Source organism: Triturus cristatus, chromosome 4_1 (genome assembly GCF_964204655.1).
Source record: "Triturus cristatus chromosome 4_1, aTriCri1.1, whole genome shotgun sequence".
Lineage (NCBI taxonomy): Eukaryota > Metazoa > Chordata > Amphibia > Caudata > Salamandridae > Triturus > Triturus cristatus.
In genome coordinates, this window is record NC_140585.1 from 177,300,976 (window position 1) to 177,316,904 (window position 15,929).

The following is a 15,929-nucleotide window of genomic DNA, read 5'->3' on the forward strand; positions in this document are numbered from 1 at the left end:
ACACATCTTTTAATAAAGATTGTTTTTAAAGTGTATTTTTGAAAATGCAGCTTTTAAAAATTACACTTACTGAATAGGGGGCGGGCTGTACCTCCTCTCCAGGTACACACACCACATTTTTTAGTACTGTCATTACTAGTTGCAATCACTGTATTGCTTGTTAAATTGAGTGCATTCCAGCTGTTCATTCCTTACACTTTTAAAAAAGTAGGTATGTTCTTGTTTTACCATTCTGTGTGCCTCTGCCTGTTTAAGTATTGACTGTCTGGTTTTGGAGTGACTGGGGCTGGGGAAGTGCATTCACTGTAGCCAGCAACTGGGAGGCGAGGTGTGCCTGGACCTTCCTGGATGAATTAGAGCTGAGCTGAATGGGGCTTGGCTGCATTTAGAGAAGTGGGGGGGGGATTTCCTTGCACCTGAATATTGCCTGTCTCCCTTATAGAATGCTGGCTTCACCCCCTGTGGTCATACTACACCAATGAGGACAGACCTGGTTTGGTCTGGGCTCAGAGACCCTTGCCTAAAGGGAACAATGACATTTTGGGCTATAAGTACCTAAAACCCCAGAACTTTAGGTTACTCTTGGACTCGAGAGGAACCTTTGCCAATGAGAAGAGCTTAAGAGCTGTGAGGAGGAGTGCTGACCCTTTGCTGTGTGCTGTGTAGGGTTGGCCTGCAGTTGCTGTTTCTGCCAAGGAGAGGACAAAGACTGGAACTTTGCTTTGAACCTGCTTGTAAAAGATCTCCAAGGGCCTGTCGGTGCTGGCCTTCTGTTACAAAGTCTCAGGGACACACAGTCTTCACTCCCAGCTCCCCTGAATAGAGTTCTGACCTGCCAGAAAGTGCCTGTTAAAGAACCGAAGAAACTGATGCATCACTTTTCTTGCGGTTGTTTTTCTGATGCAGCACCGATGTGTGAGTAGAACCGCCTTGCATCGCAGCTGCCGAAACCGACACAGCACCTGTCGCCACTGCAAGAACAGATGCATCGAGGGATTGTGCCTTAAGAAACCGACTCATCACCACTCAGCACCGCCGCATCGATCTGCAACACATCCAAGATTTCCACCCATCGTACATGTGTGGCAAGTTTTCCCAACGCGAGGACCAGAATCGTCTTGGAGTCGACGCATCACTTCCCTCTACAGACTGGATTCAATGCATCCCTTCTCCTGTGTGCAGCAGAACTGTTGTATCATCTCTCAGTGGTCTCAGGAACTGATGCACCTCTTTGTTTCACGACACTTCCCATCTCTGCGGCTGTTTGGCTGTGTGAATTTTGACACATCTACAGTTACTTTGTGAGAAATCACGCATCCAGAGTTTTCTATGGACCCAGATGCTTGAAACCTTTTTAAAGTCATATTCTTATTAAATGTATGTTGGATTTTTGTCGTTTTGGTCTTGTTGAGTTTATATAAAGAAACTTTCTTTTTTCTAAACTGGTGTGGGGTCCATTTGTGGTGTTATCACTGTATTACTGTGAGTTTTGAGTACAAATACTTTACACATTGCCTTTGGGATAAGCCTGTCTGCTACCCAGGGGGTGAGCAGGGCTTATCTAAAGTGTGTATCCCCCTTTCCGTGACTAGAAGCAAGAGTCCCTATTTGGACAATTGTACCTACCTCTGCTAACTAGAGACACCCATTTCTAACACTGAGGTTTTCAGATCTATATGAATTGGAACACATTGGTATCTATTCAGAGAAAAAGCTTTCTCAAATCTAATGCATCTAGGCTATAAAAATCAATCCATGAGAAGTCTACAGATATGTTCTGAGTAGGCATTCTTGGATATTCCTCTGGTAGTTTAGATATGTGGACATCTGGAAATAAGGATTTGCTAAGGGCTTGCATTGCCCTAGCCTCATGCATGGTGATGCAAGGGAAAACCAAGCCCTTAAGTAAGATTTGCTATGACATGGAGAACCACCTTGTGTGGCGTAACGCAAGGCAGCAAAAGGTGCCACTCATCAATCCATGGTTTTTGGCGCACTCTCAGATTTAATAACAATAGTAAACCTGGGAAAGCATCAAAATTCCACTCTTTCCCGGGGAGTTGTGGAGAAATATGTTTTCCCCAGGAGGATTGTTTTTGTGCAGGAATGTGGCCTTTCCTGCACAAAAGCAATCTTACCTGCAATTCATGCACGCATATGTCTGTGTTGGTGATTGGCAGCCTCTTGTGCGACATCACAGTGATAAAGGAGTATTGTGCCTTATCTTAGTAGATATGGCACATTCCTGCCCTCATTGTTTAATCCAGTGCAGCAAATTGTCTTGCTCTTTTGTGCTGTGTCAAATGTCAGTACAGTCAAAAGAGGTGTGGTGAAGCTGCCAGGGTGCCTGACTCCGGCCCACAGGGTTCACAGTTCAGTCGCCGGTGGCAGGTTAGCCTAGCACCATGTGACTCTGGGCAGTAGCTCACTTAATCTTCCCCGATGGCCCCCAATGCTGGGACACGCCTCCGGAGGTAGCTGTGCACTTTACGAATGCTGGTATTTCATTTCATTTTTTTCATCTGCTCCTAAGTCACTGGCAGTCATACCAGGCCACGTCTGCTGGGTAAAGCTGTTATAACATTCTCACCCTTTGAGCTGTTGAAACAGAAACATGTCACTCTAGTCAAGCTTCCTTGGAGAGCTGAAGTAGTTGGGGGTGGTGAATACCTCTACACTTGATAGGAGCTCGGTTTTAAGGTGGAGCTGAAAAAATTGAGAGACACAGCTCAAGGGCAAAGGATCCACCAATTTGTCTTTCTGTTGAGAAAGAGAGTGTGGGTTAGATTTTACCTCAAAACATATCCATAGAACTGGAAGTTGTCACATTGATTAAACATATGTGCAAGGGAAGCCTGTGAATTTTAGTCCTATTTGCTGAGTGGCCATTGACACATTTGCTTATTATAAACCTGTTTTCTTGACCCTCAAGCTATCACTGTTTGCTGACTTAAAAGAAATGTCTCCAGCTCTGCCTTGAATCTTTACAACAGAAAGTATCTCCATGGACTAGTAATGAATGCTCTGACCCCCAAATACAGAGAAGTCCCGGTCCTATTAATGACGCTTGCTTGCCTATATGGAATTTCTTCTCTGTGGCTAGAGAATCAGAAATGATGTTGCCTTCCTGGAACATCCTGTTATGAATCTAACATTGCCAGGCTTCAATCATAATCTCAGTGTACTGAGCCCAACTCACATTGGTATCTGCATAACTAAATAACAATTAGGTGGAAAAAACACCATCTTTTACAAGTGAAAAGAAATATTTACTTGAATTTACAAACACTTACAACTCTTCAAGAAAGACATCATTTGAAATGTAAGTGCAATGGGTAAAATCAGGGCTCATTTTTTACTGATGAGTTGTTAACAACAGGCCGGATAACTACAATGGAGTCACACAGTCATGTCTGGTGAGATCATCAGGCTAACATCAATAATGGACCTCTTTCAACAATTCTTTCAGTTTTAAAGTATAGTTCTAAAAATGTCAATGGCCTCAATTCACCAAATTCTTATTGGTAACTGAAGTTAAAACACCACACTTTTTGCCCCCTATTCGCATTACAAGAAGTTAGATGTTACCTTATGTTATGTTGGTTTTTGTTATATGTATTTGTAAATCACATTATCACCCACAAGGGTATCCTGGCACTGAGCTGGTGTGTGTGCATGAGGAGTTTGAAATGTGTACCTTTGTGTATCTAGAGCCAGTGGAGCTCCTGAGGTGTGGTGTGACATGACGTATGTGTGGGAAGTTTTGGATGAGACTGACAGCCAAGTTGTGGATGGTTGGTAGTCTCTGGTGAGTTGCTTGGATATCCCAGCTTAGAGGGTGATCCCTTAGTCTGTAGTGCAGTTCTACACTGTGTTATAATGTGCATACACCACTGAGTTGTTCAATCGACAACACAACTCAGAATAACATAGAATTAAATAACAAAGTGCCCCATAACAAAAGATGTAAAATAATGTTTTGTAAATTGGTTTCAGATAACATCATACCTTCTCAGAATCTCACACCATAAGATAGTGTAACACATAGTGTCAGTCCCAGTTTCAGTGGAAGCAACCAACATAAAATCCAGAATACATTTGTCAAAGAGGTTATTTTGGTTTGATCCCACGCTAAAAGTACCTGAAATACTACCAGATGTATTAATAGAATGTACTTGAAAACAATGAAATTCTTCTTACTACAATCTTCTAGTTAAAGAACTGAAAATGTGTGACATGTTAATTATCTTGGTTACTTTCCTCAGGGCCCCCTTGACTTCTGAGTTCCTAAGACTGTATATCAAGGGGTTCACCATAGGCACCAGAACTGCATAGCACACAGAAGCCATAGTATCCAGTCTTGGCAAGTAAATGGAGTTGGGTCGAAAGTACATAGCAAAAATAGTTCCGTAGCTGAGGGAGACACAGGTGAAGTGAGATGTGCAGGTGGAGAAGGCACGTTTTCTCCCCTCTCGTGAACGGATCTTCAGAACAGCCATGAGGATAAAGGTATAGGAGACAACAACAATAATGAGAGAGCCTATTGAGGCTAAACCACCAAAGATAAAGATGAACACCACATTAAGGCTGGTGTCAGAACAGGAGAGTCTCAGCAGCTGTGGGAGATCGCACGCAAAATGAGGAATGAGGTTGGGCCCACAGTAACGTAGTCTTGTGGCACCACAAGTCTGGATCACTCCATGGAGGGAGCCTCCGAGATATGCACTGAACACCAGCTTGCCAGTGAGTGTTGGGTTCATAAGCAGGGAGTACAGCAGTGGGTTGCAGACAGCCAAGTAGCGGTCATAGGCCATCACAGCAATAATAAAGCATTCAGTGGTGCCAAAAGAAGCGAAGAAAAACAACTGAACAAAACACCCTAGGATGGAGATGGTCCTCTGTAGAGACAGGAAGTCAGATAGCATCCTAGGATTAACTGTACAAGAGTAGCAGAGGTCTATGAATGACAGGTGGCCGATAAAAAAGTACATTGGTGTTTGAAGGCTGTCGGACATCCATACAAGGAGGATCATGCCAACATTTCCAATAAGAGTGAAAATGTAGACCAATAAGAACAAAGCAAAGAGCACAGGTTGGAACTCTAGCTCATTGCTCATCCCCAATAGAATGAACACTTCTACCATGGATTGGTTTCCAAGTCCCATTTGATCACAAGGTCATCAGGATCCTAGAAGGGAAACAAAAGAGATATTCACATCAACCGACCTTAGTCAGGCAAGTGGGCAGACATCAGAAAAGAATTGATAAAATACGAATCATTTCATACTCCATTGTTTTTAATTAGTAGCTTGGGGTGGGTATGATCTTTCCATCCCGATTTCCCCACTGTCCCTCTTTCTCCGTCTGCTTTCTCATTTAGGTCTTGCTGGAGACAACTTCAACATTTTCTTTTTTTTGCTGTCTATTGGGGACCTATTTTTAAAAATGTTTTAACAAACGCTACAAGATAACTTTGCATCTGCCACTAGCTCATTTGATGTTTTTACAGCTCCTTGGTCCAGACTGGGTGGCCTTTCTCCCTAACTTTGCATTTGTGTTGTTCAGAGTAGACTTTTGGCTTCACTGTGTTTCAATTTTATGAGTTTTCCCCTTCAGTGAAATAGTTTAAATTTTTTCATACCATTTAACTTTAGCAACAGAATGTTGAGCATCAAAATATTATGCAATGCATCTATCACAGCCAGAAAATTGACTGCCAAAATATTGTTAAAATGATTAATATGTACTCATATAAATCTATCGCAGCCAGGATAATGACTTCCGAAGTATTTTAAAAGTGTGTAATATATGTGAGTATAAATGTACTGTTACTAACTCCACTTGTATATATGTATATATATATATATATATATATATACTCTGTTTGCTAAATCTGCATTACACTTTCTAAAAAAAAATCATCCACATTAGTTCCTTCGTGGAAAGTTTTGTGCCTATCTAGCAAGCAAGTGAAGGGTCTCTAAAGGTGTGATTTCCCATGCTAATTCCCATAGGACACTTTGCTCTCTGATACAGAAAAAAAAAGCTTTGGCAAAAAGTTGGAGCTTTAATTAGAAAACAAGCTTTTTGTGATTTAGTATAAATCTGTTTAGTAATTTTTCACTAATTAATGTTTAAGGAGGGGCCCAGGTTGTGTACAAAGTGGTAAACCCTTAGAAAAAGATTGGCCAAGTAAGCTTTTCCTTCTTTCAGTCCTTTTGGTACTGTGGTTCCCTGAGAACGGCTGCATAAGGGTTAAGGGCAGGCACACCCTGAACCCCAGGGCTATGTGTGGGGGTCATCAAGGGGTCCACCCTTAATTAATATGTTAATATACTCACTCAAAAAACAAAGGTTACAGTGACATTATAGTTAGGCTTAGGTTTCACTCGTACAAACTGGATTCAAACTAGCCTGTTGGATGAGGGGTGTTACTCCGAAACCAGTCCCTGGATGCTTGTTTCCAGTTCAGGGAAGACCTGGCTTGGCAGTTCAGTCTGGGCTGGTCCCATGAGGCACAGGGTCAAGGTCAATTTGCATATAGGTGGGTCTGAACTAAAGTGGGGAAGCGAGCTAGAGAATGATGATGGATTCAACCCAGATCTGTGACTGGGGTGACTGTCTGAATAGTTTCAGCACTCTGTCCATCATCTCTGTGGGTTTGCTTCACTCGTACAAAACCAGTGAAATTGAGCCATTATGGTTAGTGAGCTCACTATAACTCGTTTCCCCGCAATGCACTGCTTTTAACCTCACATATTATATCACTCATGACATGGTCAGTGACATCACTGATGACATTACTGACGACACCTCACTGGTTTTGTACGAGTCAAACCTGAGCCTAACAATAACGTCCCTGTAACCTTCGTTTTTTTCAATCCATTTCTCGTTTTTTTAAAGTAATAATCATATTTGCAGAGTGGTGGAAAAAGAGGGCGGGTCAAAGACCAGCTCTCTGGAGTTCCGCTGTGCAGAACTTACAGGATGTACCAAGAGGGCTTCTTGGCCCCAAGGTCCCTCAGAAGTAAAGTGAACTTAATTCCCCAACCGGTTATGAGCCAGGACCAGTGTTTGCAGAGTGGTGGAAAAATGAGGTGCGGCCTCCGAAGACCTCCTAGCAATCCCAATGTGTGGGACTTACTGGAGGTACTAATCACAAAAAAATACTCCAATAGACCACACAGTGGTTGGTGGTGCTAGTAAACTAGCTGTACCCGAAAATGGGGATCAAAGAAAATGAGGGGAAAAAAGACAGGGACTCTCTACTGAAAGGTTGTACCTAACCCAACCATTAATGTGGGGAAAAAAACGATTTTTCTTTTAATTACCCTCACACACCCGAGTGGTATCATGCTTCATCATCGGGTCACCCCGACTCCTAAAAGTCAGGGTGCGCTCAAGCACAGTGTTGGGAGCTCTTTTGATACACAAGAGACAATAGGGGTTACAGATAAAATACCTCAGGAAGATCCCCGGTTTCCCTTTATTCTTGGGTCTGTCTGGGTAATTTAAATATTTAAAAATGGGTCTTTGTTGGAGTGTTATGGTCCTAAGACCCTAGTGCCGACATGTTTCAGTCAGTAATGGCCGGAAAGGTCCTGGACTTTATTCAGGGTAAGACTGACCCCCCCCATGTGAGTGAGATTAACAGATGGGAAGTCCCTATCCTGTCAGTAAAGTGGAGGCAGAGGAGATGCTACTCGTGGAATGTTAAAGGAAAGTGTGTGCCATCTGCCAGACTCCATCTGAAAAGAAAAACAGGGACAAACACCATGTAGAACATCACAGGCAGAATTGCTGCCGTGCATACTGCCCCAGTGGGGTGTAGTGGAATCCACAAAGGTGAGCATGCCTGAAATAATGTACATGCTTCTGTATAGAAGATTTTCCCCTCAATGTGCCACTCAGAATCATATCACTGTAACATATTGGTTTGTATGTGACAGGCATTATGTGAAAGTGGCGAATTTAATCGCATCCTAGCGTTATCAGCGTGAATGTCTAATTTCTTAAAAACAGCATGCACCATGTGAAATCAATCTCAATTGCACCATGTAGCATAAAATCTTCCAAATTCTATCTACTAATAAAGGAAAAAAAACTGTGGGTATTAACACACAGGCACACATCTCATGCACACTGTCTTTTATAATCATATTTTACCCAATTCGGGGAAGTTGACCGTTTCACACAAGACCAGAATGACAATGAGGGTGGTCCTGAGGGTGGTGTGAAAGGAAAATGGTGTATCTACTTAGTAGGCGAAATGCCCACAGATCTTCTGCTATGGTGACCAATGGTTGTAAAAAAGTCCCGCAATATAGAAAAAAGAAAGAAGCACCGAGAGTCACTAATTATGTGACCGTTATTCATTAAAAGGCCCCGTATTTTAGAGAGACGAGAGGGGCGCTGAACGTCAGCGCTGGGTATAAGCACTTACTTCAATTTGAGCAGTCACCTAGCATTCAAACCTATTTCGGTTCCGGTCCTTGGCTCGAGCAGCCTGAGTCACAAGTCTTGAGCTTAAATTTAGTGTTTGCGCGGTAAACACCGAGACGTATGAGTCCCGCCCCCGGAGGAAGTGATCGACGTTGTTGGTGTGGTGTTGTTGGGGGTTGTAGTTTTTTAGATTTTTTTTTAAAAGGAATCGGTAGTTCAAGAGCGGTAGGCTCGTGGTGTGGTATTTGATCACTGTACACATGACCAAATTTGGGTCATGTGTAGCCTGTGCATTCACTGAACACACCAAGACTCTTGAATTAGGCTTACGTACTCCGTGGGAACAAAGGTCACACACAAATTGTAACTCAGAAGCAGTGATCTACCTCATTAAGTGCCCCTGTGAATTGTCTTATGTGAGGCACTCAGGAGTAAAGTGGAATTTATTCTTAATCCCCCAATTTAGAACACGCCACAGGACATGTTTGCACACATGTCACATCAGGCCCCGCCCCTTCCCTTCACCACCGTGAAAAAAGTGCCCCGTGGCACGTTTTAAGTTGGGGATTAGGTCCCCTTGAATCTTGATGGTCCCTGGGGTCAAAGTAGCCCACCAGGTACCTCCAGTAAGCACCACAGAGCTGCATTGCAGAGAGGTGTAAAAAGTGTAGTGGCCTCGGACCACCTCTCTGCAATGCAGCTCTGTGGCACATACTGGAGGTACCTGGTGGGCTAGTTGGCCCCCAGGGACCCCCAGTATTCAAGGGGCATCAATTCCCCAACTTACAATGCGCCACAGGGCGCATTTGCAGAGTGATGCCCTGAGGGGACTGGGCCTCCGGCACAATGCCGTTTTTTATTTTTATTTTATTGTTTAGAAGGGGGCTGTGTGGCCCCCCTTCTTTTCCTTTATTTTGGGCCCTGGGGACCCCATCCCCCAGGGCCTGACCCTATTTTTTTTTTTATAATACGGAAAGGGGGCCGCGTGGCCCACCTCCTCACGCCATTTATAGCCTCGGGTACCCCATCCCCCGGGGTCGGTCTTTCCTTTTTAAAAAAAAATTGTATCGGCTTTTTGGGTGGGGGGAGCCCGTGGCCCCCCTCCCAGGCCACTTCTAGCCCCGGGGACCCCATTCCCCAGGGCCTGACCACTCCGTTGGGGACAGTGGGTGCAGTCCCAATGCTCCCACAGTCCCGCCAGCTCCCCGCCTCCTGTGGGAGCCAGCATTGCTTTTCCACAAAGGGAGCTGCTAACATGCAGCTCCCCTTGTGGAAAAGCATTCCTGCTTTGGATTTTGGAAGCAAGAGCAGGAAACCTGCTCTAGCTTCCAAAAGCCAAAGCTGTTTGCTATGACAGGGTGGACGCCGCACGGCTAGTCCCGCCCTGCCATAGCAAACAGTAGTGTCCCATGGGTGGGCACCCTGGGACACTGCAGGAGCCTGCCCTGGGGGTTGGTGGTCCCCGAAGCCATGGAGGGCTCCAGGAGGGGGGCCGAGCGGCCCCCCTCCCAACCATTGCAAAGCTCCGGGGAGGTGGTGGTCCCCGGGGCTCGGGGGTCTGTAACAGACCCCCGCATTTACATATTTAGGGGCAGTGTGGGGGGGATTGGGACCCCCATGCATTTTGTTCACAACCCCGGGGAGGTGGCAGTCCCTCCGGGGCTGTGGGGGCCGCGTGCCCCCGCAGTTGTTTCTAAAAGCCCTGGGGAGGTGGCGGTCCCCGGAGCTGCGGGGGCCCCCGCGGGCACCCACTGTTTAATTGGCAGTGCCCCGGGACCTGGCCCACCAGGGGGCTTTTTGAAAACGAAGTGCGGGAGCCCACATATTTGGATGGAAAATTACTGACTATTGTATTGTATTGTATAGGTTTTTGTATGGCGCTGCTGCCACCCTACGGGTATCCTGGCGCTGAGAGAACGTAGTAACATGAAGCATATAGAACAAACAGCCGCTAGTCTAGATTGGTGCTACCTATTCCTGGGAAAAGAGCCAGGTCTTAAGATCTTTCCTGAAGCCCAACAGCGATTTAGCCTGTCGCAGATCTTGGGGAATCTTATTCCAGAGGCGGGCTGCCGCCGTGCTAAAAGCCCTGCCTCCCATCCTAGCAAGTTTTACTCTAGCAACGGATTCCAGGCTTTGGCTGGTGGACCGGAGAAGTCTTTTTGGTTCATACCAGGAGAAACGTTCGCATAAAGGTAATGGGCCTATGTTATATAGGGCTTTGTAGACCGTGACCAGTGACTTAAAACTGATTCTGTCTTTAACAGGCAGCCAGTGAAGGTCCCTCAGTGCCAGTGTTACTTATGAGTCACGCTGTCTCCTGAGTACCAATTTGGCTGTCATGGACTGTATTCTCTGAAATCCCTGTACAATGTATTGGGGAGCACCCAGGTACAGGGAATTACAATAATCCAGTCTGCTCAAGATCACACTCTGGACCACCAGGGACCTGGCCTCATTAGGGAGTAGCGGGAGAATTTGGCGAAGAGCTCTCATCAGGGCAATACAGGTGCTGATTGTTTTGTTAGCCTGAGATTGCAGTTGGTCTTCGTCCATCAAGACCCCCAGGTTACGAACTGTTTTTGCTGCAGCTATAGGGGCGTCCTCCGGCCTATGCCGGAACTCGCCCAAAAGATGTCTAGACATTTTAGCTGCGCAGCAATGCAGTACCTCCGTTTTCCCAGCGTTCAGCTGTAACGAATTGGCCTTCAGCCAATCAGAGACCTGCGTCATACAAGCCTGAAAAGAGCTCAAGGAAACTGCATGCTCTCCTTCCATGGAGAACATCAGCTGAATGTCGTCTGCATAATTAACCACTTCAATCCCATGAGATTTTATTAAGGGGATCAGGGGCCCTAAATAGACATTGAAGAGGATTGGACTAATTGCCGATCCCTGGGGCACTCCATGGCATACCGAGGACCAAGAGGAGACAAAAGGCGTCAGGGTGACTGCCTGTTGGCGGTCAGCCAAATAGGACTGTAACCACTTCAAGGCACGGCCCGTTACCCCCAGACCTTTCAGTCTTGCCAGCAAGACCGCGTGACTAACCATGTCGAATGCGGCCGACATGTCCAACAGCACCAGCACTGAGGAACTGCCACTGTCGGCTCGCATTCGAAGTTTGTCCAGAATGGTTGTCAACGCGGTTTCCGTCCCATGCCCTGGTCGAAATCCAAACTGGTCCCTATCCAAGAGCAAATTTTCTTCCAGGAAATTAGACAAGGACTTGCTGACCATTTTTTCCAAGATTTTAACTGGAAAAGGTAAGAGGGATATGGGACGGAAGTTGGCTGGCAGTGATGGATCTAGGGATGGTTTTTTCAGTAGAGGGGTGACTATCGCCTGCTTCCAGCAGCTTGGTACAACTCCTTCATTCAAGGATTGGCAGCAAATTTGTCACAGATCTGGAAATAAGTCGGGACCGAATTCCTTCCAGATCTTATGAGGGAGGGGGTCAAGGGGTGACCCAGATGATATCTCCCGAGCTATGCTGTTGAAGGAGTCCTCCGTGGGGGATTGAAAATAGTTCAAAGAGATGTCTCTCCTGATATCTGCGATAGTCGGAGGGGTCTCGACGACATTTTGATCAAACCCACCGACAATGTTAGTGACTTTATCAATGAAAAAAGTGGCAATTTCATTGCACAGATTTTGTGATGGCTGAACTGTGCTGGCCAAACACCTAGGGTTACTAAGATCTCTTACGATGTTAAAGAGGGCCTTAGTTCCATTAGATGCCTGCAAAATGGAGCTGGCGTAGAATTGCGACTTAGCCTCCCTAATAGCCATCTTGTATTGAACTTGTATTAGTTTTAGAGCTTTTTTGTCTGTTTCTAGGTACAACCTGCGCCAGCTTCTTTCGGCCTGTCGGCGAGCTGAACGCAGCACTTTAAGCTCCTCACTGAACCAAGGGGCCGAGGGAGTTCTTCTCATTCTGAGCTTTTTATTTGGTATACATCCCTCCAACACTTGGTTAATGGAGTTGCTATGTCTATTATAGTTTTCCTCAGGCGCCTCCTCTGGATTAAACAGGTTCCATCTTGAAAAAAGAGGTGCTGTGCCCTTTTTGGAGAGCTTAGCCCAATCTCTCCCCCACCTAAAGTTAGTTTGATTTTCTATCATGTAACAGTGTAATTTTAGACATTTTGGGTAATAAGTGTAATATTCAATGCTAGAAATGTTGCCAGATTAATCCATAGTAATGAACATTTTGCTGGGGCCTACTGATTAGTTCATGTACTATATGCAATAATGTTTGCGCGGCTGACATCATCATAATGTGGTGATTATTACAGCACCAGTGCAGGCTTCTGAGTGAGGTACAGCAGCTTACCATAGCGATCGGCATTTGTATGTCCTTTCTCAACTCCCATAGTTTTCCCCCGCATTTGTAGCACTTGTCCAAGGCCATGTTTTGAAAGGTTTAACTAGCAATTTAAATTATTGGTAAAATCCAAGTGTGCAGTACAATTCCACAAACAATAGTTCCTCTTCAGGCAGAAACTCCTGTTCCCATCCATGATGATGGCCTGAGGCAGACCCCTAACCAAAGATGGGTAAATCCATCCCTGATTAGAGAGCAGCAGAAAGAATTGAAGAAAGATTAGGAAAGAAGGGGAGGAAGAATAAGAGAATGGTGGAAAGGACTCTACCAATCTGAAATTGATTCCCAATAAGGTAGAAAGCTACAGAAAAGCAAAATAAACAGCAGTATGTGAAGTCCCTCAATGATCGTCAGAAGGAAGGCCATGTAGGTCTTATAAAAGGGAAAGAGTACTGAATTGTTAGACAGTCACTATCATTAACAAGCAATGGCAAAGACAATAGGTCTCGCTTTTGCGAGAGTTGGAGTTATTGAACAATGTCTTTGACCCATGTTTTTGGGGAGTGGAGTGAATGTATGTGGTGTGGGGTGAAATTATGTGGGTTGTATTGGAATTGCAAGTTGTAGATTTGTGTGGCATGTTGTGCAGTGTAATTATGTGGATAGTAATGATGGGGGTTTGAGTGTACTGGAATTATGTGGAGTGGGATTGTGTGTCATGGAGTGTAATTATTTGGAACAGCATTTTGTGTTGTTGAGTGGTATGAAGTGAAGTTTAATTATGTGGAATGCTTTTGAATTTTGTGGCATGATGTTGAATTATGTGGTGTGGATTGGATGTATGTGATTTGCTGTTGAATAATGTGACGTGGAATGGAACTGGTATACATAACAGTGTGAGTCGGCCATGCCACAATATGGATATTAACCTATCCAAGGAGTTTTAAAAGAGGGCATATGACCATTAGGAGAAGAAGAAAATTACTTTATTCGGCTTTTGCCAATTTAAAAACCATAAAAGCAGTTACATAAAAAGAGAACAGGTACATCTCATATTGTACATTAATATCCACTACTAGTTTAAAAAAATTTCAAAAGTGAAAAAAGGATACAAATTCATTATAAGATCCTGTTATTGTGCTCTACGGTGTCTTAATAATATTACAAATCATTAGTTTTGGAGAGACAAGTTTATCTATTCAGGTTAAATTTTTAGAGAATCAATTCCCAAGATCTATTGCCATATAATTTTTATAGGTTCAATCTGTGTCGAAAAATACATTACAAGAACTTAACAATAAGCCTTGCTATCCATTCCTCACCCAATTGCTGTAGCGCCAATAATGCCGGACGGCACCTTCTGATGCCCGTAAGTTTTAAAAGCGGTATTAGCCATATTTTTCTATGATCCCTATAGAATTGACAAAAGAAGACTGTATGAATTGTTGCCTGTCTAGAGATGTTGTCACAGGGACAAAAAGGTAAAACCTTGTCCCAGTTGTTGCTTGTTGGAAAAGCTACCAGACGGTGGAACATATTCAACCTAAATCTAACCAGAAGGAATCTCTCAAAGGTGGTAAAATCATAGGTTAGATATGGCTGAATGCTAGAAGTAATTTGCACGGCCATACTTTGTTGTACGGTCGATTTTGACACTTCATTAACAGTCCGTAATTCTTCGAGATGGCTAAGGGACACTATTTTCAGTATTTTCCTAGGTACCGATCAAATCGAGGTTGGAATCAGATAATACTTTTCCATACCTAGATCAGTTAGGAAAGATTTGATATGGGTTAACCAGCCAATCTTGGTTGCAAAATCCAGCTCCATACAGTCTCGGATAATTTGCTGTGTGAATATATTCTTATCCGAAGACCATATACGGTGCCAGAGCAAGAGAGGTTGAATTCTGGCTAGATCTGATATATGAGCAATCCCCAGTTCCAAGTGACATGAGAAAGTCGATGCACTCCTGGGGAGGGATAGGCGGTATCTCAAAAAGGCGTTCTCTATCACCTGCAAGGAGTTATTTTTTACATGCCCCCACACTCCAGCCCCATGTAGCGCTACGGATTGGCATTTGGCTATATAGATTTTTAGGAGTTCTACAGGGGGTCTCTTTTCCAATTTTGTAGCGAAATTGACGAGGGCCCTAGTAGTTCTTACAAGCTCGAACTTTCTAGATTCAATAGCTGCGTACCAATTTAATTTGCGATCGCTGATAATTCCCAGGTATGGGTATTGAGCTGTAATGGCAAGTTTCTCCTAATTCAGATATATTTCCTTTGTCCTTTTTTTACCGGGGCCACAAATCATAACGTAGGTTTTTTAATATTAATTCGTAGATCTAGCTTGCCCATGAAATCAGAATATCTGTTCAATGCCCTTTGTAGCTCGATCGGGGTTTTGGCCAATATCACTGCGTTGTCCGCGTAGAGTAGGGCCGGAATCTGGCGATCTTTTACGCATGGGAGGTCCTGACTCCCTTTCAACATGGCTCTCTCCAAGCCATTGGTATAGAGCGTAAAGAGAAAGGGGGCCAGGATACAACCCTGTCTGACTCCTCTCTCCACCTTCAACGACGCAGTCAATTCTCCATTTACCCCAGACCTTACCCTAGCTGAGGCGTTGGAATACAGTTCGCGTAGGAAATTTAAAAGTGATATATCTACTCCCATATCCTGTAGTATGGACCATAATTTCGTGTGACTAACACAATCGAAGGCCGCAGACAGGTCCACGTATACCATGTAGACACTGCCTCTCTTTGCAGATACATATTTTCCCAACAACAATGTCAGGTTTAAAACCTGATCAACTGTCCCTAGGCCCTCCCGGAACCCAAACTGAATATCCGATAGGATCTGTCCATCCTCCGCCCAGCCCTGGAGGCGTTCTAAGATAATCCTCCCCACCATTTTACCCATGGAGTCCAATAGTGAGATTGGTCGATAGCATGTTACGTCTTGACGATCCCCTTTCTTAAAGATGGGGACCATAATTGTTTTGGACCACAAATGTATTAGTCCCACCCCAAATGCCGCGTTAAGTACCCTTGTCAGAATTGGGGCCCAAAGTCCTAAGTTTGATTTGAATAGATCTGTTGGGACCCCATCCGGACCCGGAGCCTTTCCATTTTTACTGGCTTTTAATGCTGGTA

General features: G+C 44.5%; 1 protein-coding gene across 1 annotated transcript; it reads right to left on the reverse strand.

Annotated features, from left to right (window-relative positions):
• Positions 1 to 4,199: 4,199 nt before the first annotated feature.
• On the reverse strand, positions 4,200 to 5,165 carry LOC146853848 (olfactory receptor 5J3-like). Its single transcript, XM_085650939.1, has one exon. The coding sequence runs from the start codon at positions 5,163 to 5,165 to the stop codon at positions 4,200 to 4,202; it is 966 nt and encodes a 321-aa protein (XP_085507065.1).
• Between the last annotated feature and the right edge of the window lie 10,764 nt (positions 5,166 to 15,929).

Bases quoted from the DNA above. Each gene is read 5' to 3' on its own strand.
- LOC146853848 (XM_085650939.1), bottom strand. From the start codon at position 5,165: ATGGGACTTGGAAACCAATCCATGGTAGAAGTGTTCATTCTATTGGGG.